The sequence below is a fragment of the Prionailurus bengalensis genome, chromosome E2 (genome assembly GCF_016509475.1).
Source record: "Prionailurus bengalensis isolate Pbe53 chromosome E2, Fcat_Pben_1.1_paternal_pri, whole genome shotgun sequence".
NCBI classification, from domain to species: Eukaryota; Metazoa; Chordata; class Mammalia; order Carnivora; family Felidae; genus Prionailurus; species Prionailurus bengalensis.
In genome coordinates this window covers 4,974,852-5,001,248 of record NC_057352.1, presented here as the reverse complement: position 1 = coordinate 5,001,248, position 26,397 = coordinate 4,974,852, and the positions used below count along the sequence as shown (strand labels likewise).

General features: G+C 39.5%; 1 protein-coding gene and 1 pseudogene across 1 annotated transcript; one reads left to right on the top strand and one right to left on the bottom strand.

Annotated features, from left to right (window-relative positions):
* LOC122493762 (zinc finger protein 260-like) lies at positions 1-26,397 on the top strand. Its single transcript, XM_043598353.1, has 5 exons — positions 1-565; positions 6,915-7,053; positions 10,211-10,337; positions 10,839-10,925; positions 22,812-26,397. The coding sequence occupies exons 2-5, from the start codon at positions 7,039-7,041 to the stop codon at positions 24,545-24,547; spliced, it is 1,965 nt and encodes a 654-aa protein (XP_043454288.1). The 5' UTR covers positions 1-565; positions 6,915-7,038; the 3' UTR covers positions 24,548-26,397.
* LOC122495233 lies at positions 1,423-3,569 on the bottom strand (annotated as a pseudogene).

Sequence of the window (26,397 nt, the reverse complement as noted above, 5' to 3'; positions counted from 1 at the left end):
CCGTGCGTGCATCCAGTGCTTGCGCCGCGGCCGGCACTTGCGCACCGTGGGCCGGGGCTATGCGCGCGCTCCAAGCTCCGCGCTCCTGCCTCCCCGGAAGCCCTCTCGCCGGAGAAGGGCCGGGGGTTCCCCGGGCGCCCCCCAGCGGAAGGTGGTGGGGAAGGAAGAAGGATTTGCAACAACACCTCGGGGAGGAGGCGGCCGAGGCGGAGGCGGCGGCAGCTGGAGGCGGAGGCAGAGGCGAAGGAGGGCCCCGGCCCCGGACAGGCCCCGCCCCGCGCCCAGGGCCGTGCAGCCTGCCCTTACCGTGCAGCCTGCTCTTACCGTGCAGCGCCGAGCTCTTCCCTTCCCGCTAACGCTACTTATCCCGGGAAAGCTCGCGCCGGGCGGGGGAGCAGACCCACAAAGTAAAAGTGAAACTTGAGCAGTGCTGGCACGGCTGCTGGCTGGTGCCTTTCCCCGTCCTGCCTCCCCGCCGTCGCCACGCCCTCCGCTGAGAGCTGGAGGCCGACGTCAGGGGCAGGATTCCTGACTACGCTTGCAGGCATCTGCCCAGGTAACTAAGGTATGGGAAGGTGTGGGTCCGTACGGTGGGGGGAGGGGCGCCCGCTGGAGCTCCCGCTGGGCCGGAAGGTGGGCGCACGCAGGGCACGTTGCTTCCGGGGAGGAAGAGGAGGAGCCGCAGGCCTGCTGGGAGCTTGCAAAGGAGGTCGGGAAAGAGGGAGGTGTGGAGGAAGGCTCCTATCCTGCACGGAAGTCTGTGGAAGGCCACCTAGAAGGAGAAAGTCTGAGTGGAGGGGATGCTGAAGAAATGTGTCTGCTATGGAAGAGCCAATTTATGGCTTTGATCCCGAGTAGGAGAGAGCCTGCCATGGAATCCCCCTCTGAGATCTTGCTCCTGAGCCTCGCCCTGGATTTCCAGCAACGCTCAGCACCTGTTGGATGGCAGAACTGGCAAAGACCAGCTTCCCAACCCGCCCACTTCACGCGGGAGAAAACTGAACCTGGGAAAAGAAACCACTTGCCCAGAGTCATGCACAGCACAGATCCAGTCGTGGGACCCAGATGCTAGCTTCCCAGCCCTGTTCCTGCAGCCAGTCAGGGTGCTGACTCCCTCTGTCCCACAGAGCTATGAAGCAGGGTACCTGTCCATGGGTCAACACACACCACCCTGTGAAGAGCTTACACCTATTCTTGGCCCCAAGAATCAGTTCCTGGAAGGGTCTGAGTTTTTGTTTTTGTTTTTTGTTTTTTTAACTTATTTTTAAGAGAGAGGGCACCCATGCGTGTAAGAGGGGAGGGGCAGAAAGAGAATCCCACAAACCATGAGATCATGACCTGAGCTGAAATCAAGAGTCAGATGCTTAACCTACTGAGCCACCCAGGCGCCCCCCCCCCCCCCCCCCCGCCTTTTCTTGTTTGGAACATAACCTCAAGATCTTATTATCTTCATAATGTAATAAAATATGAAGCTTAGAACTGGATCACTTGGCCCTTTCTTTTCTTATCTCCTCCCAGTTCAAAATGCTTGCATCTCATAATAGCCAGCATTCTCTTATCTGCAGTTGGTGCCAACACATTCAAGCCTCAGACCAATTTTCTTTGTAGTTTTAGCCTTTTTCCAGAAAGTCAGTTTCGTTTGCCCACCATAGCCACTCTGCTTCCTGTCATAACACCACTTTCTCTGGGCATAAAGAGAATCTTTGCCTTTCTTGTGCTGTGTCACTTTGCAGGATTGGTGCTTGCCACACTTCTTGCAGAAAGTCTGGTGGGTTTTAGGAAGGTTCACCGTGGTTGTGAGAGAGCACTATCAGCAGGGAAAGAAAGAGCTGGAAGGTTCTGATTGACGGTGAGCCCTGACTAACAATGACAGTCAGTTGCTTCAGGGCAGCTTCCTCTGCCCAGTGCCCAAAGGAAACTCTGTAGTTTAACATTTACTTCCCACCCTTGTCTAGAAGCCCAGAAAGCTTGCTATGTGCTTATACCTGTGAAATAAATAAATAAATAAATAAATAAATAAATAAATAAATAAATCTGTGAGTTGGGCGAACTGTTTTGAATAGAGGCAAGCCTGTTTGGGGGAAGTATGAGTCAGATTTTTTTTCCCCCTCTGACATTTGTAAATGCGAGCAACCATGAAAACCACATTTACGTAGTGAAGAGGTTGAAATGTTCAGCTAGTGCCTGGAAGGCATTTCAAGGATGGGGACGTTGTTTCCTTGTATTTCTGGCCTCCAGGTACCTAAAATAATAATCCCCACCTCAGAGATGTGGAAAATTTGGGGTTTGGAGCCCATGGCCAAGAAAGAATTGTTGAGATGTCTTTGGTGCAAAAAGGTGGTTTTATTAAAGCACAGGGACCATAGGCAGAGAGGGCTGCACTGGGGTTATGACAGGTGACTAATTATGTACCTTCAAGTTGGGAGGCGGTTAGGGATAGTGTAAGTCTAAGGAATTTTGGAAGCAAGGTTTCCAGGATCCTGAGGGGACTATCTATTGTTAAGAAAAGGTCATTTATTACTGTCTGGTAAAAACTCAGTCACAAGACCCTTCAGATGTATATCAGTGGGCCAGATGCTTGGAAGATGATTGCCAACATATATCTTGGGATGGGTGGGGAGGGGTAGAGATAAAAGAAGTTTCCACAGGAATTTTTATATGTTAAAATAGACTTACAGGATCCTGGAGGGTTGGGTTAAGATTGCCTTTTGTCCTTAGTGAAGAGTCATCATCCAGGCAGCTAAATTCCTAGAGGAAATGTCACTCTCTGTGTTTCAAGGACTTGTGAATGGGCTATAGGCAGTATGGAAATTTATTTTCTTGTGCCTTTGTTTCCCACATCATTTCCCCCTGAATAATTTTGACCCTTAAATCTTTATGGCTGCTGAGGGTGGAAGGTCTCATCTTCTGTAACTTCTTCCTACTGAATGAGGGGCATAGAGATGTCCCTACCTATGGGTCAACATTGATCAGTTGGGGACTTATATATATAGGACAGCTGAGCCCAAGGGAGATCTCATGTATGGATCTTCCTGAGTGCAAAGGATCATCTGTCAGCTTGAAGTTATGGCGGTGAAGGAGTCTAGGCACCAAGTAGAGAGACATGGGAGAAAACAACAACACACGATTAGAATAACAAAACGAAAATGAGGCTCAAATAAGAGTCCTTTGGTAGTTGACGAAAATCCTCTTCCAGTCCAGGAGTTTGACCAATCATTAAAGGAAAGGGAGGGATCTTTTAGAGCAGCAATGTGAGTATTTATATCAGTTAGAAACCCAGAAACATTTTTATGGTGACCTGGAACGTATACACGGCATTCTGTACTTAATGATAGCACATGTTACACCTTGTGCAGCAGGTAAAATGTCTAGTGCCATTTTATTTTTAAAATTGCTTTAGCATTTGTATTCCTTCAGTGTTTAATAGCGAAATGCTACTTCGAGTGTCATTTAGGGCTTTGACTGTGTATTTATAGAGCTTCCATGTGCCAAGCAACATCCTCCAGTCCCAGGAGGGAACAAAGATGGAAGCTAGGTGGTCATACCGACAAGAGGCAGAACCTGTCCATCATTGCTTTAAATTTGGAAGTTTGGCTGGGTTGGTAATGGTTTTAATAATGCATCCATGTATCCAGGCAAAACCCAAAGTACAGTGGCCTATCCAGCCTGGGCTAAGCCATGGACACAAGTTAGACCCACATAGCCATCCAGTTCCCTCAGGAGCCGTCATCTAATTCCGGGCCTCCTTGAACTTCAGTCAGGATATCAAGGGCCATTTGGTTTTGGAGGGTTACCTTTCCAGAGCACTGTGGATACCAGACTAAATGTAAATAGTAATTAATTTATTTAAGGCCCAAGCTATTTCCTGAATTATTTGTGCAATAAAAGACAGCCCGTTGTCACTTTGTGGGGATGAAGGCAGTCCAAATCTAGGGATAATTTCTTTTAGCAAGGATTTTGTCACCTCAGTAGCCTTTTTACTCAAGTAGCCTTGCGCAAACCCTATATTACCTTCCATTGATTATTTGGGGTGAGGGGGGGATAATAAATATTTTCCTTTCATTATTAACAAGCCAGTCCTGTGCATATTTTGAATATCCTTGTTACTGGGCTATGTGAATTTCTTGGCCTAAATAGACTGGAGTTATAGACTTTGTCAGAGTTAGACTAGTGTGAGACTTCATATTTGTTTATTTTGTGCTGCCTGCTTGGCTGCACAGCCTGCTAAATTGTTTCCTTTAGATCCTAAGGTCATATCTTTTTACTGTCCTTTGAAGTGAATTACAGCTACTTCCTTGGGTAGGTGTACAGCCTCAAGAAGAGTAATCATTTAGGGCCCATATTTGATTGGGGAGTTATTATGGGCTTGATTGTAATCCCCTTTCCTTCCAAATTGTTCCGTGGGGTGTAGAATTAGGAACTCATATTTAGAGTCAGTATACATCTTAATTTTGAGACCCTTTGCCAGTTGTAAAGCATGAGTGACTCTGCTTCTTAGGCAGATGTATTTGCTGGGAGGGCTTTGGCCTCAGCAGTCTGAGTCAGACTGACTGTAGCCTACTGAGCTTTTCTTATCCCCCTTTCCATGAAACTACTGCTATCAATAAGCCAACTGTCATCAGCATTTTCAATAAGGGGAGTCTTAAATCTGACTGGCTAGACTAAATGAGATCAATAATCTCTGAGCAGTCATGTTGTAACACAGATGTACGATAGTCAGGCCCAGACATAGGGGTAGCTGGATTTAAAATTGGACAGGTGTTAAGTATTTAAGGTATATTTAAGAGCATAACCTGGTATTTAATAAGTCAGCCTCCCATCACCCACTGGGCCTTTGGTCTCTAAGACACTCTGGACCTGATGTGGAGTCATTTCTGTCAGAGACTACCCCATAGCAAGTTTTGAGGTTTCTTTACCAGGAGGGCTGTTGTGTGCTTGTATAAAGCCTCTATTTGGAATTGTACATCAATAGAGGTGGTTCCTGGGACAAATAGGACTAAGGAATAAAACCATCAAGAAACTCTCTTTGTTTGAGGTCTAGCCTTACTAATATCCTAATTATGAGGAATCACTGGCAAGTGGGAGAAGACTTGTCTCAGGAGATAAGGGCATTCCTAAGTGCATTATCCAATCTAACCGTAAGGAAAGTGGGGTCATGCATTATGTCCACAAGTCCATAGTTAACCCTGGACTGGGGTACACTCTGGCTTTTAAAGAGCAATTTTGTCATTCTAGCCACAAAGAATTGATCAAGGTGATAGTTGAGTTATGAAATTGTTGGGGAATCCATCCCATTTTCCAACTGTTCAAATAATCATATGTCCATGGGGTCCTGTTGTCCCCATAGAATAATGAGCAACTATCATCCAGTATGTCAGGAGGACTTTGAGGCCTTGGACCCTTAAGGTTCTCATAATTAAGTTTTTTTTTTTTCCTCTTGTGATTTTTGTCTTATGTCAGTTTAACTATTATAACAACCAAAGAATTGAGAATGGAAGAAGAAGAAAGTTTTCCTCTCCTACATATTCATTCTGTTATTGAAAACTGACCTCAGTACTCCAGAGCCAATATAACCAGAAGACAGAGACTGGGAAAAAGAGGAAAAATAGCTTTATTGTTTTGCCAGGCAAAGGTGGCTGCAGCAGGTTAGGGCCTTCAGAACCGTAAGCCCACCCAGAGGAAAGGGCTGCAGGGTTTTGTAGGGAAATGTGGGACCTATCTGGGTTAGACAGGAATTATCTTTGCTGCCAGCCTTGTTCATCATATTTTCAGTGCAGTACCAGTTCTGTAAAGGCAAAAAAAAAAAAAAAAAAAGCTAACAAGGAAAGACAAAGTTTCCCAAAGGAGAAAAAAAAAAGTTAGCTTAATGTCAACCCTCATTGATGTTTTGATGTAGCCATTTTGATTTTTGTTCAACTTTATGTTTTTAAGTGGTTTCAGTTTGAGTCATCAGGACAACTGTCGCAAGACCACTTCATATTTTACAGTGAAAAACCACTCAATATTTTCTAGAATGGCTAAAATAAAGAAAAAGTATAACACCAAATTTCCATTTAAATGTTGAGGAATTACAATTCTCATATATTGCTGATGGAAGTGTAAAAAATACATTCACTTCACAAAACTGTGTGTGGCAGTTACTTATGAAAATAAACATTTTCCTACTGAAGAGGGGCATTTTCTCACCCCAAAATGTATCTTTGTCCTAAGAATTATTATAGGTTGTTATTGTAAAGAAACAACAAAGGAAAACCTTTAAACCCAGGACAAGTTTCCTTTGTAAGAGACATTTGCATGTCTGATACATGTGCGTATATCAGGGAAAGTCCCATTTGTAAGGGTGTCTCCCTCCATGAAGCCAAAGGAGAGAGAATGTGTAATTCTCCAGAAACTCTGATCAGTGAAGAAGGAATGGATTTAAATGTGGATAACAATCATAGCCTTGGTTAATTTTTTTTTTTTTTTTTTTTTTTTTGGCTTGGTCACCTCCCCAAATGCTTCACCATAGATCACACTTGGAGTTTCAAACAACAGTCATATCTGATGCCTTCCCCCTCAGATTCCATCAGTTGGTGTGAGTGGGAACAACAGTGTTGTTTTAAGTGCTCCAGGTGATTCTAAGTGAGGCCAGGGTTAAGCACGAAGGCTTCCCATTAATTTAAGAGAGTGGAGTGCAGGGTTTGGCTCAAGGAGAGGTAACTAGATCTCCCCTACAGGAGTCTGTGTGGGTCAGGCCCATGCAGCACATTGTTCCTCTCCTGTAGCAGAATGGGTAGAAGGAGAAGCCCCTGAAAGAAGAGAAGGGAGAGTCAGTCCCTGATTGGTCTGCAAGTAGGAGCTCATAGTTTCCAAATATCAGGATGCAAAAGACTAGGAAGTTTCGCCTTTTTTGCATTACAATGTCCTGCCTGCAGGTGAGCAGTTTACTTTTGAAGAGGCTCTTCCAGTGGGTATAAAGGCCTTTTCCCCTGATGCAGCAGTGATTTCTCCACAGATATCTTCTGAGAAAGAAATCTAGAGAACGAGGTGAAAGAAGAAATGGCCAGTCCTCAGGTAAGCCTGGTATCTCAGGTCAGAGTCTGTATTGTCTTTTTCTCTTGAAATACCATGCATTTAGAAATTGGAAATGTTGATTCCTCTACTTCTGATGTTTCTGCCTCATTTTTTCACCTAATTTTAAAACCTTTTCAGAAATGATATTCAAGGTTATATCTTTAGAACACTGTTGCAGACTTTGAGTCTGGAGTTCTCTTGTCCAGCAAGAGAACAGATGCAGAATTGAATATGAGAGGCTAATGTCCAGGAGGGGACAAGAACCCTGAACACGGGTTTTGTCTCCGTATTTATTGAGTTCTCAAGAATTTACATATGTCGTGAATGCGCAGAAGAAAACAATAAGATAGTGACCTTTAACTTGTGGGTGTAAGAAGCAAAAGGTGTGGGGAGCAAGTGGCATTAGAAGTTGAGATTAAAGCACAATGATATATATTGGCACCAGACAACAGATGGACAATACAGCATTTGTGGGCTGTGCAGCCAAGTAGCTGTTATCTCCAAAGTTTAAGATTTCTGGAGCATGCTGCCTTAAGGCTAACAAGGCAGCCTTTTCACTAGCTAACCTTGGGTGCTTTCGCTCTTTGGCAGCTTTCTGCCTATATGCTTTGTCTTACTTAATGACTCGCCTTGGGCGCTTTCACCCTGTGGTGGCTTTATGCCCTAAGCCTTGTTAACCCATTGGTGCAACCCAACAGACTTCTTTTTTTTTTTTTAATTTTTTATTAATGTTTATTTATTTTTGAGACAGAGAGAGACAGAGCATGAGCAGGGGAGGGGCAGAGAGAGAGGGAGACACAGAATCTGAAGCAGGCTCCAGGCTCTGAGCTGTCAGCACAGAGCCCTACGCGGGGCTTGAACTCACGAACTGTGAGATCATGACCTGAGCTGAAGTCGGACACTTAACCGACTGAACCACCCAGGCGCCCCACCAACAGACTTCTTAAACTTAACTTCCCACCGAACACTCCTCCCCTATTTCCCAGAGACTATTCCTTATTCTCCAACCTGGCTTCCAATAGGGAACCAACAATTGTCGCTTTGATGTAAAGTCCTGCATGTATTGAAAATATTCCCTTTGTGACAGATTCACAGGAGAAGGTGTTGAGTCCAAGATTCCTATTGCTGATCGGCTCTGTTCTTGGGATTTCAATCAATTTCTTACATAGGTTCCATCTGGATGCGTTATCAGCTCTGTGTAGACCAGGATTAATACAATGCACAAATGCACAGGATGGATATGAGGCCCAAATAACTCGGAAAGTTCTTGAAAAAAATGGGAGGCTTCCTCCTTAGAATGTGAAGAAGATACTGTTTAAAATATACTGGATATTACAGAACGTGGAAAGTATATGTGATTGAACTTTGTATAAATGCACTGTATTTTCATAATTGGATTTTAATTCTGATTCACTCTTGTGGCCACAAGAACACACCACTAATAATAGGTCCTTTGGCATGCCTTAGGCACTGATATCATTTTTCTCATTAAAGCTGATGCTACCTTCTATTATTTGGTTTGGTGTCTTTGCCGGATTTCTCCCTTACAAAGTTCATATTTGTCCTCTCATCATTCATAAGGATCTTAGGTGGGTTTATGGAATGATGTTCAGAAACCATCACAATTAAACTGGAAACTTTTTTCTGAGCTTCCCTTGCTTGCAGTTTTTGATGAGGAAAACAAAGACAAAGGAAGTGTAGATAAAATTAAATTTCCTTGAACTTGCAGTGCATTTGTAAATACCCGGGATAGGTAGAGTATGACATTGTTCAAGGAATGCCCAACAACCTTAATTTAATGCTTTGTTAGATGCAAAAAAGGACTTTAGCTTGACCAGAGCCAGACTTGCAGGACTCTATTGGTCTTCTTTAACATTGAAAATCTCTTTAGAAACTTTCTTATCTCTACCCCCCAACTTAAAAGTATAAAATCAATGGCTTCTCCAAATGACAGTGTAGGTTGCTCTGTCCATGGGTCATTACCCATGCTTTATTAAAAACAACTTTTTACACCAAAATCACCTCAAAGATACTTTCTTGACCCTGAATTCCAGTCCCACATCACATCAGTTTTCACTGGACAATGAAGGGCTCACCTTTCTGTTGTAAGGATATTGACTTGTGGGAGTGGAGATTCTAAATCAGACTTCCACCCTCTATGTTTTTTTTCTTTTAATGTTTATTTATTTTTGAGAGAGTGTGAGGGGGAAGGGGCAGATAGAGAGGAAGAGGAAGACACAGAATCTGAAGCAGTCTCCAGGCCTCTGAGCTGTCAGTACAGAATCCGACATGGGACTTGAACTCACAAACCCTGACATCATGACCTGAGCTGAAGTCAGATGCTCAACCAACTGAGCTACCCAGGTGTCCCCCATCCTCTATGTTTGTAATTCATTCCACATCAGGACACAGAAATACCATTCTATTTACTTCTTTGTATTTTCATAAAATGAAAACAAGACTCATATGACTGACATGTTTAAGTATCTTAAAATCCTGAAATATAACAGTCATAGATAGAAACTACACCAGGTGGAGTCACCACAGAAAGGAAACTTGATTTTTCACCAGTAAGGAGATCACAGGCAATAACTTCCAAAGCAGAGACACACAGAGGGAAGGGGAATGGTTTCCTTTTATTTAGGGTTAGGGTGGATATTTAGAAAGAGAGGCTTTGTCATATAGATGTGGGCATAAGATCACACATGTTCCTTAAGACAACAGTTCTTTACATACTTTGTATCTTATATAAATGAGGTTTGTGTTCCTACTTGGATGGAGATTTTAGTATTATAATGAGTAATGGTAATGAGTCACGAGGAGACTGGGTTACTCCTTGGTCCATCTGCAGAGGTGTGAGTCAGGGGTTCAGCTCAAACTAGGCCAATCCAAGCTCTTCCTCAGGGCAGTCATTGCCTTTTGTTGGGTACTTTCTGTTTCCATCACAGGAGACTGTGCCCATGGGGTGTTTTGCCTGAAGTAAAAGATAAAATGGAAAGAAGAGGTTAAGTAAAATGTAGGACTAAGTTCGGTGAGTACAAGCAGGTAAGCAGTAAAGTTCAGGTCTTGGGTCTAGCTGGTGTAACTCCCTCTTTCATCTTAGGTACGATTATGAACCCCACCTTGGGCCACTTGGTAACTGTGGTATTTATTGCAGGAACTGCTGACCTTCAAGGATGTGGCCATAGAATTCTCTCAGGAAGAGTGGGGTTTCCTGAACCACAGTCAGCGGGAGCTCTATAGAGATGTGATGTTAGAGAACTATGGACACCTCCTCCTCTTGGGTGAGGATAACTCCTTCCAGACTTCCCAAACCACACTCGGGGTTTTGTTCCTTCCTTTGAAGACTGTCTCTTGGAAGCTTCCTCTTCACATGACTGGAATTCAGATCCCTGCAGTAAGGGAAAGAAGTAGGGATTTGAAGATAGAGAAATATCTTCCCAATATTTCCTTTTCAGCTTCAGCTTTCTCTTTCTTAAGGTACCATCATCATTTATGTTGATTAGTGGCCATTCTAAACATTGAATGACATAACAAGGTATTGCCCACATCTTAAACTCCAGTTTTCACTCCTTATTATTGTGTCTAGTACATGGAAGTGGGAGGTCAAGATGTGAACATTGGAAATCCCTTCTGTGTGTTCTCAAAGGGGCTGTTGGGCAACAGCATTTCGGAAATCATTTTCTAGAATTCTACAATGTCCTCTTTCATCTACTAAGCATAGTAGTGGATTGAAAGGTAGAATCTCCAGTAATACTCCTATTCCTTTTTTTTCCAATTTACAGGTCTTGTGTCAAAACCAGACCTGGTCAACTTCTTGGAGCAAAAGAAGGAGGCTTGGGATGTGAATGGAAAGGGGACAGTAGCCACACATCCAGGTAGGTGCACCTGAATGAAGCAAATGACAGAGGAGAGGTCCAAATGTGAGGGAGGAAGATAGACCTTAAAATGTAGTTCACATGACTCTCCTTGAATGGAAGTTAGTCGAGAAGCCTAGTTTTATTTCTCTCCCTCTTACAGAGGGACATCTGCTACCCAACATTATCATGCTTTTATACTCCCTAAGGATTCTTCTTTAGCTCCAGTGATGGTCCATCATGTCCACTGTGAGGGCCAGAAGATTCCCCTTGGAGTGTGAGGGCCTCCATAATCTGAGATCTCCTTTGCTTTGAGGGCTCCAGAGAAATCTCGGTATTTCTGAGGAACTGTATGCTAAGCCATTTCTAAATTCTGTTTTGCCTCCTGTTACAAGTGTGTTAAGAGTAGTGGTGGCCATATTGGGTTTTGGTGTAGAAATCCCTGGAACACTGGAGACTGTGATCACACATTTTCTGGTTTATGCTTTCCAATAGTATGGAGGCTTTAGTCTTAATCCTAAAAAATTGGGAGTCAGTAATTTTATCAGGTAACAAAGCACCTCCCTAATAGGAGAAAGTCTAATCCGTTAGTTCACTTCAAAAATTCATTTTTCTTTGTATTAACTGAAGCTGAAATCTCCATTCTATGTGATCATTCCTCAGTGATGAAATAATTTTTTTAACTTGTTTTTAACGTTTATTAATTTTTAAAAGAGAGAGAGAGAAGGAGATAGAGCATGAGCAGAGAAGGGACAGAGAGAGAGGGAGACAGAATCTGAAGCAGGCTCCGGGCTCTGAGCTGTCAGCACAGAGCCTGATGCCGGGCTCAAACTCACGAGCTGTGATCATGACCTGAACTGAAGTCGGACGCTTAACCGACTGAGCCATCCAGGTGCCCGTGATAAAATAATTTAATGTACCTATTCGTATCCTAGAATTCTTGCTTAAATTAATATCACAGGGGACCTAGAACATTTAGAATGTAGAATTTGCAGCATGTAAAAAAGTTTCAATTGTAACATTCATTAATAATTGTATCATTTTATAGTTTTGACTTATATGAAGTTCTTGTTACCTTTTTATATGTGTTTTCACTTTCTGGTTATATATGAGATTCATCTCTGATTTTTTAGCTCAAACATTATGATATGGGCATGTGCTTTATAAGAAGTGAGGTGTAGGGTCACCTGGGTGGCTCAGTCGGTTAAGTGTCCGACTTCAGCTCAGGTCATGATCTCACAGTTCATGGGTTTGAGTCCCATGTCGGGCTCTTTGCAACAGCTCAGCGTCTGGACACTGCTTCAGATTCTGTGTCTCCCTCTCTCTTTTTGCCCTTCCCCTGCTCACACTCTGTCTCTCTCTTAAAAATAAAGATTAAAAAAAATTTTTTAATAATAAAAAAATTTCAAAAAAGAAGTGAGGTGGATAATTCATAAAATTTTCATATTAAAAAAGTAGTTTTCTTTAAAATTTAGGAAGAGTTAATCATTAGGTTTTTTCTCAACTTAATCCCAAGTATCTGTTTTTCTGAACTTAATTCCAAATATTTATTTTTTCTAAAGTGATTTCCCTTATATTTTACAACTTTGATGGTGTTTATTTAGAAATGAAGGGTTTTGTTCATCTGCTTGGTACTAAAGAATGGATTATAGCTTCGCATTCATAGTAAGAGAAAGAATATATTAATAACATAAAACATTTTAAATGTATTTTCAGTGTTTACTCATGAAAGTACTCTTTACTTACTAAAGAATGGATTATAGCTTCGCATTCATAGTAAGAGAAAGAATATATTAATAACATAAAACATTTTAAATGTATTTTCAGTGTTTACTCATGAAATTTTTCATGAGAGCTCTTTATGGTTGGTTTTTTAAATTTATTTATTTATTATAAGAGAGACACAGAGAGAGAGGGAGAGAGAGAATCCCAAGCAGGCTCTGTGCTCCCAGAGTGGAGACCAACGTGGAACTCAAAGTCATAAACCGCGAGATCGTGACCTGAGCCGAAACCAAGAGTCTGATGCTTAACCAACTGAGCCACCCAGGCGCCCCATGTTTATGATTGATTTTAATGAAAATTCTTTACTATTTATTGTCAATGAGACATTACGATAAGTCAAAATGATTACTTTTCATGAGTACACAGTCACAGTTTAAAATTATAGTTATATAGCAAGTTTCCTATTAAAAATTCATCTGTTTTTTGTAGTACTTTTGGTTTAAATTTTGTTATTCTGGCTTTGCAGTCCCATAGTAATATGCTTCCTTTTGTCGGGACCTTCCACAACATTAGGTAGCTGCTTTTGTCATGGCGTTTTAAAATGATCCTTTTCTCTGTAATTTTCGAGGTTAGTTTTATGTGTCACTGTGTTCATGTTTTTTTTTTTTTTAAATCATGCTTCACTGTGTTCATATCTTGACATTTATCCTGTTGTGAATTTACTGAGCTTGTTGAAATTGTCTCTTTTTTCCACATATATAAGAAGTACAAACCTTTAGTTTTTTATGTAGGCTCTCTGCCCTCTTTCATTCTCCTCTCCTTATGGGATCCCCTTAATTTACATTTGGACCTCTTTTTTGTGTGTCACTTGAGTCATGTAGGCTCCATCCTTTTACATATTTTTCTAGTCTCGTCCCACTAGATAATTTAAAACAAGGTGTCTTTAACTTGTCTGATTCTTTTCTGCTTGATCAAGTCTATCCCCCACCCAACACCCCACCAACAACCCTCAGTTTGTTCTCTGTATTTAAGAGTCTCTTAGGGTTTTCTCCCTTTCTGTTTTTATCTTGCATTTGCTTCCCTCCCCCTGTGATTATCTGTTTTGTTTCTTAAAGTCTAAATATGAGTGAAGTCATATATTTTTCTTTCTCTGGCTGACTTATTTCACTTAGCATAATACACTTCAGTTTCATCCATATTGTTCCAAATGGCAAGATTTCATTCTTTTTGATTGCTGAGTAATATTCCATTGTTATATATATACCACACCTTCTTTATCCATTCATTAGTCGATGGACATTTGGACTCCTTCCATATTTAAGCTATTGTCAATAGTGCTGCTATAAACATTGGGGTGCATGTGCCCCTTTCAATCAGCATTCCTGTATCCTTTGTATAAGTGCAATGGCTGGGTTATAGGGTAGTTCTCTTTTTATTTTTTTGAGGAAACTCCATACTGTTTTCCAGAGGGGCTGCACCAGTTTGCATTCCCACCAGCAGTGCAAAAGAGTTTCTCTTTCTATGCATCCTTGCCAGCATCTGTCATTGTCTGAGTTGTTAATTTTAGCAATTCCGACTGGTGTGAGGTGGTATCTCATTGTGGTTTTGATTTGTATTTTCCTGATGATGAATGATGTTGAACATTTTTTCATGTGTCTATTAGCCATCTGGATGTCTTCTTTGGAAAAGTTTCTATTTGTGTCTTTTGCCCATTTCTTCACTGGATTATTTGGCTTTTTTTGGGTGTTGAGGTTAATAAGTTCTTACTAGATTTTGGATACTAACCCTTTATCTGATATGTAATTTGCAAATATCTTCTCCCATTCTGTCTGTTTTGCTGTTTGTTTTTTAGTTTTGCTGTTTGTTTCCTTCCCTGTGCAGAAGATTTTTATCTGGATGAAGTCCCATTTTTGGTTTTGTTTCTCTTGCCTCTGGAGACATGACAAGTAAGAATTTCATGCGGCTGAGTTCAAAGAGGTTGTTGCCTGTTTTCTCCTCTAGGATTTTGGTGGCCCCTGTCTTACAGTTAGGTCTTTGATCTATTTTATTATTGTGTATGGTGTAAGAGAATCGTCCAGGTTAATTCTTCTGCATGTCGCTGTCCAGTTTTCCCAACACAATTTGCTGAAGAGACTGTCTTTATTCCATTGGATATTCTTTCCTGCTTTGTCAAAGATTAGTTGGCTGTACATTCGTGGGAACCCAATTCTGGGTTCTCTATTCTGTTCAAGTGATGCATGTGTCTGTCTTTGTGCCAGTACCATACTGTCTTGATGATTAAAGCTTTGTTAACGCAGCTTGAAGTCTGGAATTGTGATGCCTCCAGCTTTGGTTTTCTTTTTCAACATTACTTTGGCTATTCTGGGTCTTTTGTGGTTCCACACAAATTTTAGAATTGTTTGTTCTAGCTCTATGAAGAATGCTGGTGTTACTTTGATAGGGATTACACTGAATATGTAGATTGCTTTGGGTAGTATCAACATTTTAACAATATTTGTTCTTCCAATCCATGAGCATGGAACGTTTTTCCATTTCTTTGTGTCTTCTTCAATTCCTTTCATAAGCTTTCTATAATTTTCAGTGTATAGATTTTTCACCTCTTTGGTTAGGTTTATCCCTAGATATTTTATGGTTTTTGTTGCAATTGTAAATGGGATTGATTCCTTGATTTATTTTTCTGCTGCTTCATTATTGGTGTATAGAAATGCAACTGATTTCTGTACATTGATTTTCTATCTTGCGACTTTGCTGAATTCATGGATTCACTTCTAACAGTTTTTTTTTTTTTTTTGTGGAGTCTTTTGGGTTTTTCATGTTGTCAGTGAAGAGTGAGAGTTTGACTTCCTCCTTGCCAGTTTGGATGCCTTTTATTTCGTTTTGTTGTCTGATTGATGAGGGTAGGACTTTTCAACACTATGTTGAATAACAGTGGTGACAGTGGACATCCTTGTCATGTTCCTGACCTTAGGAGGAAAGCTCTCAGTTTTCCCCATTGAGGATGATATTAGCTGTGGATTTTTCATATATGGCCTTTATGATGTTGAGGTATGTTCCTTCTATCCCTACTTTCTTGAGGTTTTTCATCAAGAAAGGATGCTGTACTTTGTCAAATGCTTTTTATGCATCTATTGAGAGGATCATATGGTTCTTATCTTTTCTTTTATTAATGTGATGTACTATGGTGATTGATTAGGGATATTGAACCAGCCCTGCGTCCCAGGAATAAACCTCACTTGATTTTGGTGAATAATTCTTCTAATGTATTGTTGGATCTGGTTGGCTAGTATCTTGTTGAGAAATTTTGTATCCATGTTCATCAGGGAAATTGGTTTGTAGTTCTCCATTTTAGTGGGGTTTTTGTCTGATTTGGGAATCAAGGTAATGCTGGCCTTCTAGAATTAGTTTGGAAGTTTCCCTTCCATTACGATTTTTTGGAACAGCTTCAAAAGAATAGGTGTTAAATCTTTGAATTTTTGGTAGAGTTCCCCTAGGGAGCCATCTGGCCCTGGAGTCTTGTTTGTTGGGGGATTTTTGATTACCAATTCAGTTTCTTTACTGGTCTGCTCAAATTTTCTATTTCTTCCTGTTTTAGTTTTGGTAGTTTACATGTTTCTAAGACTTTGTGTATTTCTTCCAGATTACCCAATATGTTGGCATGTAATTGCTCATAATATTCTCTCATTGTTTGTGTTTCTGCTGTGTTGGTTGTGATTTCTCCTCTTTGATTTGTGATTTTATTTATTTGGGTCCTTTGCTCTTTCTTTGTGATCAATCTGGCTAGGTATTTATCAATTTTGTTAATTCTTTCAAAGAACCAGCTCATGGTTTGTTTGCTATTGATCTGTTCTACTGCTTTTTTTTGTTTGTTGTTTTTTTCCCCAATATCATTGATTTCTGCTCTAATCTTTTTTCTGGTTTGGGGCTTTATTTGCTGTTCTTTTCCCTGCTCCTTTGGGTGTAAGGTTATGTTCTGTATTATGTTCCCTATATACTTCCTATTACTGCCTTTACTGCATCCCAGAGGTTTTTGGATGGACTATTTTCATTTTCATTGGCTTCCGTGTACTTTTTAATTTCCTCTCTAATTTCTTGGTTAACACATTAATTCTTTAGTAGGATAGTCTTTAATCTCCAAGTATCCATGGTCATTCCAAATTTTTTCTTGTGGTTGATTTTGAATTTTATAGCATTGTGGTCTGAAAATATCATGCATAGTTTTCTGATGTCATTTAGTTATCTAGTTGTTTTCCATTCTTCCTCCATGAGCACCTTTATGATGTTTTTTTTTTTCCTTTTTTTTTTTAAGATTTTATATTTAAGTGATCTCTGCACCCATGTGAGGCAAGAACTCACAACCCCAAGATCAAGAGTCACACGCTCCACCAACTGAGCCAGCCAGGTGCCCCATTTATGATCATTTTTTAAAATCTTTGTTGGGCAATTATTAGTTCTTTATTAATTTAGGGCCAGTTTTGTAGGTTTATTTTGTTCTGATTTAAATGCATTTTTCCATTTCTTGGTATATTTTGTGATCTTTTCATGAGATTTGGGAATTAAAAAAAAACCCTCTGGGCACAGGCTTATGGACTTGCTTTGTAGAAAATAACACAAATAATGGTATTTCTGGTGCCTCTCACACATGATCTGGGCATTTGTAATGTCTGAGTTTTTGTTATTTCCCAGTTTAAGAAGTTGTAGTTACAATTATTCCTCTCTTTGTCTTCAGCTCTGTAGTTTCTGTTGTTTGAACAAATGCTGACCTTTTATCTGAGTGGCCACCACACTGTGTCCAGAGGATGCTGTCATTCCCTCTATTTTCCATGTAATCCATGACAGAAAAAAGTCCCTTACACAGCTGCAAAGAAGTTGTGAACATACAGGTCACTCATTTGTTTCCATCAGGAGAGTTAAGGGAAATGGATCGCAGTGCTGTGGAGGGCAGGGAGCTGTGGCTGTGGAGAAGGGTGAGAGAAAGAAGACCACACAGGGGAATTCAGGAGAATGCTTCTCCAAAGCCAATGGCTTGGCAAATGAGAGGGGCTATACTTCATAAGTTCTTAAAACTTTTATGGCTTAAAGCCTAGAGTTTTAACAGTCAGGTGGAGACAAATAGCCACTGCATTGTACCTGGAGAGAAGGCAGGTACACTACCCGGGGGCAGACAGCTTGGAAACAATGATCTGAAGAACACTAGGAGCACACAGGGGTGAGATTATTCACTATTCTAGGAGCATTACCCTCAGAGGCAACATTCACTGAGATGCCTGCTTGAGAGCAAAGGAGATGGGTGACACCATTTCCCTCCCCACTCCTCAGAATAAACATAGAGTCACTTGAGTGAAGCAGCTTAGTGGGGACACTGGTTGTCTAAGTTGGTTACACCAACCTCCCCCCACCCCCACCCCCACCCCCATGCTGTGGTGGGAGTACCATCCTGATTCAAGCTTGCCTCAGGCTCAAAAAGGTCAGCTCCTCTCCAGGAGACATACACAAGCTGCTGCCCACACCACATTTCCTGACCAGATAGTTCTGCAGGGCCTCAGTTCTGGTGGAGTTGGTATCAGGTCTGATTTCACAAAGAGACCAGACCACACCTAGTGAACAGTCGCCATGTTCAGGCGAGGGACCAAATACTGTTCACAGCAGGCAAGGAGAGCATCTGCGGATCACTGGCCTGGAGGATATAACAGAAGATAGAACTGCCTTTTCTAACTTCCAGAGGAAGGCAGAGATTTAGACAAAGTGCCAAGATGGAAGAATGTTTCCCAAATGAAAGAACAAGATGTGGCTTCAGCCAGAGATCTAAGCAAAACATTTATCAGTAACAAACCAAATGGAGAATATAAGACATTAATCATAAGGACATTCACTGGGTTGAGGAAAGAATCACATGAACCTTTATTTTTGAGAGAGAAAGAGAGCTTGAGCAGGGGAGGGGCAGAGAGAGAGAGAGACAGAATCCAAAGCAGGCTCAGACTGTGAGCTGTCAGCACAGAGCCTCAGGCAGGGCTCGAACCCACAGACTGATGGGGTCAGATCATGACCTGAGCCGAAGTTGGGCACTTAATCGACTGAGCCACCCAGATGCCCTTTGAGAACTTTACCACAGAGGAAAAAGAGTTAAAGAAGAATCAAACAAAGATAAAGAATGTAAATAAATGAGGTTGGAAATTGGCTTGTTGCAATGAGCAGCAGGCTGGATGAAACAGAGGAATGAATTAGTGACCTAGAAGACAAGATAATGGAAATTAATCAAGTTGAACAAAAGAAAGAGAAAAGAATGATCCAGTATCAGAATAGATTTAGGGCATTCAGTGTCTCCATCAAAAGTAATGACATTCTTGGGGAGCCTAAGAGGCTCAGTCAGTTGAGCATTGGACTTCAGCTCAGGTTGTGGTCTCGCAGTTCATGAGTTCGAGCCCTGCCTCAGGTTCTGTGCTGACAGCTCAGGGGCTGGAGTCTGCTTCAGATTCTGTGTGTGTGTGCGTCTCTCTCTCCCCCTCCCCTGCTCATGATCTGCCTCTCTCTGTCTCTCAAAAATAAATAAATGTTACCAAAAAAAAAAAAAGGAATGATATTCTTAATATAGGAGCTCCAGAATAAGGGTAGAAAAATTTCTTCAAGAAATAGCAGAAAACTTCCCTAATCTGGAAACAGACATCCACATTCAGGAGGCACAGAGTACTTGCATAAAATAACCAAAAGCGGACCCACACCAAGACATTGGATTTAAAATTTCAAATATGGTGATAAAGAAAAAAATCTTAAATTTGTCTTAAAGACAAAAGCAGTCCTTCACTTGCAGGGGAAAACCCATAATGCTAGCTGGAGATTTCTCAATAGGAACTTGGAAAGTCAGAAGGGAGTGGCATGATGTATTTAATGTGCTGAATTGGAAATGTCTGTAACCAAGAATACTCTATCCACCAAGGCTATCATTCAGAATAGAAGGAGAGATAGAGTTTCCCAGATAAGTGAAAAGTAAAGGAACTTGGGACCACTGAACCAGTCCTGAAAGAAATGTTAAAAAGGAATCTTTGAGGTCACAGAAGACACCAAATATGAAAAGACAAGAAAGGATCAGAGAAAATGTCCAGAAACAATGATAAAACAAGTAATAAGGCAACAATAAATACATATCTATCAATAATTACTTTGAATGAAAAGATACTTATACACTCCCATCAGAACACTTACGGTGTCTGAATAGATTAACAAACAAACAAACAAAAGACAAACAAAAAAGAACCCAGACCCATCTATATGCTGCCTACGAGAGACTCAATCGAGTACTGAAGACATCTGCAGATTAAAAGTGAAGGGGTGTAGAAACATTTGTCATGCAAATGGATGTCAAAAGAAAGTCAGAGTAGCAATACTTATGAATGATAAACCAAACATTTTTGTTCTAGTATTGATTTATCCTTCCTAGGACCAGTGTAATCCTGGCCTCATAGAATGACTTTGAACAGGTTCCCTCTATTCCATAATTTGTAAGATTTGGAAGAAGATTGTCATTAATGTTGTTGTTGTTGTTTTTTAATGTTTGTTAGAATTAACCAATGAAGGTATGTGGTCTTGGACTTTCCTGTGCTGGGAGGTTTTGTTGGTTTTTTTTTAATTTCAAATTCAGTTTTAATCGTTATTCATCTCAGAAGATTTCATATTCCTTGGGATTAAGATTCATATTTTAATCTTGCTAACTTGTGTGCATTTTTAGGAATTATCTGTGTTTTCCCCCTAAGTTATCTGATTTTTTAATATATAATTATTTATTGTAATCTGTTATCATACTATATACTAATTGGATTCTTTGTTGTGTTATTTTCTCTTCAACTTCTCATTTGGTTTTTGAGTCTTCTCTCCTTTTTTCCTTGGTTAATGTAGTTAGAAATTGCCAATTATGTTTATTTTTTGGAAATACTGGGTATCACTTTCAATGTTATATTGTTTATTCTGTTCTCTATTTTATTTCTTTTTTTAAATTTTTTTTAAAGTTTATTTATTTTTGAGACAGAGAGAGACAGAGCATGAATGGGGGAGGGTCAGAGAGAGAGGGAGACACAGAATCCGAAACAGGCTCCAGGCTCTGAGCGGTCAGCACAGAGCCCGACGCGGGGCTCGAACTCACGGACCGCGAGATCATGACCTGAGCTGAAGTCGGAGGCTTAACTGACTGAGCCACCCAGGCGCCCCTATTTTATTTATTTCTGATTTTTCCTTGTTATTTTCTTCCTCTACTAAATTTCACCTATATTTGTTCTTTTTTTCTAGTTCCTTGTGGTGTAAGGTTAAGAAAATAAAGTTGAGGGACACCTGGGTGACTCAGTTGGTTAAGTGTCCTACTGTTGATTTTTGACTCAGGTCATCATCTCAGAGTTCATGAGTTCAAGCCACATGTCAGGTTCCACTCTGACAGTGCATAGCCTGCTTTGGGTTCTGTCTCTCAAGAATAAATAAACATTTATTTATTTATTGAAATAATTTATTTATTGAAGTCGAAACAAACAATTTAAACATTTATAGCATACAAAATTTGAAATTGGAGTGTTCAGTAGATAAAATTATTAGAAATAAACAATGCAAGTGATGACCAAAAGAATAACACAACTAAAATATAAAAATAAGGATTCTCTAGGATTTCTGTAGATTATCATCTGTGAACAGAGATAATTTTATTTTTTCTCATCTAATTTAGAGTTCTTTATTTTTTCTTTCCTAATTGTTCTGACTAAAACATACAGTACTATTTTGAATGGAAGTGGTGAAGTCACTTAATTACCTTGTTTCTGATCATATAGGAGAAGCTCCCAGTCTTATACTACTGAATAATATGTGAGATATCAGCTTTTCATACATGGCCTTTAGTAGGTTGCAACTGTTGCATTGTATTCCTGCTTTACTAAGTGTTTTTAATCATGAAATGGTGTTCAATATGCTCACTTCCTGTTCTGTAACTAATATGATCATAGCATTTTTGATCTTCATTCTGTTAATTTGAAGTCTTAAACTGATAGTTTTTCATATGTTGAAACACCCTTGAATTCCAGAAAGAATTCACAGTTGACTATGCTATAAAATGGTAAAATGAACTTTTGATCCAGTTTGCTTTATTTTTTGGTGGGCTTTGCATGACTATTCCCCACAGGTAGTAGTTTGTAGTCTTCTTCACTTGTAGCATCTTCCTTTAGCGTTGATAACCTCTTTTTTTTTTTTTAATTTTTTTTTCAACGTTTATTTATTTTTGGGACAGAGAGAGACAGAGCATGAACGGGGGAGGGGCAGAGAGAGAGGGAGACACAGAATCGGAAACAGGCTCCAGGCTCTGAGCCATCAGCCCAGAGCCTGACGCAGAGCTCGAACTCACGGACCACGAGATCGTGACCTGGCTGAAGTCGGATGCTTAACCGACTGCGCCACCCAGGCGCCCCGCGTTGATAACCTCTTAATGCTCATGTTACAGAGAGTTTTTCCATAATCTCCCTTGTCTTTACTCCTTGGAAATGTTTGAGGAGAATGAAGTACTTTCTCATTAAATGTTTGTATGAATTATTTAGAGAATTCATCTGGTACAGGACTTGTCTTTATTTAGAGTTTTTGTTTTGTTTTTTGTTTTAATAACTTTTTCAATTTATTGTAGTTGTAGATCAGTTGAGATTTTTAAAATCTCATATAATTATCCATTGTCACCTCTTAAAATTATTTTTATTTCCATGCTATTAGTTATACTGTGTCTGCCTTCACTTCTTCACTTCTGATTGTAGTTGGTCTTCTCTCTTTCATTCCTTCTTGATTTAGTTAAAAGTCTGTCAATTTTGTTGATTTGTTCTGAAAAACAAATATTCCTACTATTGATTTTCTCCTATGTTTGTTATATTCTAGTCTGTTCATTTGTGTTTTGTATTTAAATGTCTTCCTTCTGATAATTTTGGCCTCATATGAGGCATAGGAAAGTAATTTGTGCTACACCGTGACAATACTACAGAATTATCTATCAGGCCATGTGCTCAGTACATTGTGTGCAAATTTATGTGTCCACAGAGGAATGAAGTCCTTATGATTACTTCTCAGCCATCTTGCTGACCTTCTCTGACTGATAATAAGGTTGTATAATAGAAGTCATCAGCCCATTCATCTGCAAGTAGGAAGTGGAAAGATTTTACTTTTCTGTTATTTAATCTCTTTCAGCTGTATCTTCACATGGCACCCTGAGCTTCCTGCCAAAGTCTTGCATAGAAGCTTCTTTTCAAAACAAGTCAATGGGGAGATACAAACACAGCACCCTTGAGAATTTACACTTAATGATAGACTGGGACAATGATGGTGAAAGTGAAGGGCATCAAGGATATCATGAAGGACATATCCAAACTGAGACAAGTGCCCATAATAAGAATCTCAGTGCCCAAAATGGTGAAGAATATAAAGCATTTTGGAAAAACCTTTTTAAGTCCAGCACTTCAGCAGCGCCATGTGTTTCTGTAAGCAAAAGCTCAAATCAAGTATTGAAACATACATATTTATGGAATGAAAATTTGGAAAATGTGGAAACCTACCTAGTGAATGCTGAAAATAATTATTTGAACTATTTTGAAAATAGAATTATATTGACCTTTCAGTCCAATATTTCTGAAAGTCAGAGATTTCAAGATGAAGAAAAAAGTGCTAAGTGGCATAAATTTGGGAGGTCCTTTACCGAGCAGTTGACCCCACAAACTTACCAGAGCACTTATAATGAAGACACAATTGTTCAATGCAGTCAATATGAGAAAAAATTTAACCACACCTCAAATGTTAACAAACATCTGAGGAGTCATTTTCTAGAGAAGCATTTTGAATATAATAAATGTGGGGAAAATTTTTATCAAAGCTCAAAACTTATACATAATAAAAATAAGTATATAAGAGAGAATCCTCATAAATATAATGAATATGAGAAAGCTCTTAACCAGTTCTCCAATGTTGGTGATCATCAGAGGACTCATGTGGGGAAAAACACATACAGATGTCATAAACCTGGGAACATGTTTAGTCAGTCATCAAGACTAACTATACATAAGACAATTGAAACTGGAGAGAATAGGTACATTTGTAAGGAATGTGGCAAAACCTTTGACTCACACTCAAAACCAACTCAACATCAGCAAATACATACTGGGGAGAAACCTTACAAATGTGAAGAATGTGGTAAAGCCTTTAAGGACGGCTCATCACTAAATGGACATAGGCGAATCCATACTGGAGAGAAACATTACAAATGTAAAGAATGTGGCAAGGCCTTTACCCATCGCTCAAGCCTTACTCAACATCACAGAATTCATACTGGAGAGAAACCATATAGATGTAAAGAATGTGGTAAGGCCTTTAACCAGTACTCAAAAGTTATTCAACATCACAGAATTCACACTGGAGAAAAACCTTACAAATGTAAAAAATGTGGCAAGGCCTTTAACCTGCATTCAAACCTTACTCAACATCACAGAATTCATACTGGAGAGAAACCTTACCAATGTAAAGAATGTGGCAAGGCCTTTAACCAGCACTCACACCTTACTCAACATCACAGAATTCATACTGGAGAGAAACCTTACAAATGTATAGAATGTGGCAAGGCTTTTAAGAGGCACTCAAATCTTATTCAACATCACAGAATCCATACTGGAGAGAAACCTTACAAATGTAAAGAATGTGGCAAAGTCTTTAATGGTTATTCACAACTTACTATACATCACAGAATCCATACTGGAGAGAAACCTTATGACTGTAAAAAATGTGGCAAGGCCTTTAAACACCAATCAAACCTTACTCAACATCACAGAATCCATACTGGAGAGAAACCCTACGACTGTAAAGAATGTGGCAAGGCTTTTAACCAGCACTCAAACCTTATTCGACATCAGAGAATTCACACTATATAGAGACCTTTAAAATGAAAGAACCTGGCAAGGCCTTTACCCAGGACTCAAGCCTTACTCAACTATCGCAGAATTCAAAGTGGGGAAAATCTTTACCAATGTAAAAAAATGTGGGAAGGCCTTTAATCACTGTTCCACCTTTAGTCATTATCAGAATTCATACTGGAGCAAACCTTACAGATTTTAAAACTGTGAGAATTTGTAAGGATGTTCAACACTTACTCCACATCAGAGAATTAATATTAGAGATTAATGATACACATGTAAAGACTATTATAAGATGCTTAAGCTGTATAAACCCTGATTCCTGACCACAGAATGTGTCCTAGAGATGATTTTACAATATAAAATATTTGGCACACCCTTTAGTCCATGTTTAAGTCTCAATTGACACCAGAGAATTCATACTAGAGGGGAACTCTATAAATGGGAAAAATGTGGTAACATTTTTCGGACTGCTTCAGTCTTACTTAGCATCACAGAGTTCATTCTGAGGAGAAGCATCACAAAATGCAAAGAATGTGGCAAACCTCTAGCTGAAACTCACAATGTACTTAACATCATAGTTATGATACAAGAAAAAACTGTAAAATGTAAAGAGAGTAGCCTAGCCTTTAATTGCCATTCGATCGTTATTCATGAGTACCCCAAAATGAACGCTTGATTCAATCCCTACAAATGTAGTGAATTAGCAAAGACCTTCATTTTAAATATAAACTTTAGAAAACATCAAAAAAAAATAAAGTAACTTGGAAGATATAAATATTTAGAAATATATTTAATTGAATATCAAATGTCACAAATTCACAGAAAGCAGCACATCAGTCACTCTATTCAGACATTACATCAAAAGATTCATAAGGAATAATGCAAAGTTCAACACTTAGAAAATGTATATGCTATTTTGTTTCAAAAGATAGAAGAGATAGATTTTTGCATAGGTATAATTTCAATATGTTTTTGTTTTACATTGACCTTCTTTAAGATTTGTGACTAGCAAATATTAGTGTATTTCTAGTTTCATATCACTCTAGAAAATTCATTTATTCTTAGGGAGGTGTAAAAGTATGTGGCTGATTGTTGCTGCATCAAAGATATGAGATGCCCTTCCTTAGGTGGGACTCACGCATATCTAATTTTCCATGGAAGATGAAGGACAATATGATGTGCAATATGTGTAGAAAATCTAAATGGAGATGCTATTTGTGGTTATAACATTGAAGGAATTTTGTGAAAGAGGTGTTCAAAGCATCATCCTTCTCCATTTATTAAAACTAACCATGGTTCTCAGTGTTAGAAATAAAATATTTTACTAATTGGTCTCTAAGGAAAAAGAGGTGGCAGTCTAGTAAAGTACTGATGAAATGTCATAAAACAATAGAAATAGAGAATATGAGTCAATGTGGTTGGAATGAAATCTTCACAGATATCACAAAGAGGATAGCTAACTCTTCCCTAAAGTGGCATAGGATTGTACATTCACATTTTTAAAGAATAACTTCAGGTTTGGAAGAGGTTTAGTATGCAAAATTAAGCTGTTAACAACTGAAAGTAGACTATTATGTTTTCTTTAAGCCTCATGGTAACCATAAAATGAAAACCTGTAGTAGATACACAAAAGATAAAAGGATGGATGTACACCACGATAGAAATCATCAAATCACAAATGTAAAGAGCAAATGAATAAGAAAGGGCAGAGAATTCTAAAACAGCCAAAAAACAATGAAAATAATGTTTCCAGAATTTGATGTGTGTGGGAAATACTGTTGAATAAAAGTTTTAATTTACTGTAACAAGTAGCCAAGAGTTTATCAAAACCAACTTGTACAGGCTAATAAATCTTTTCTACAGTA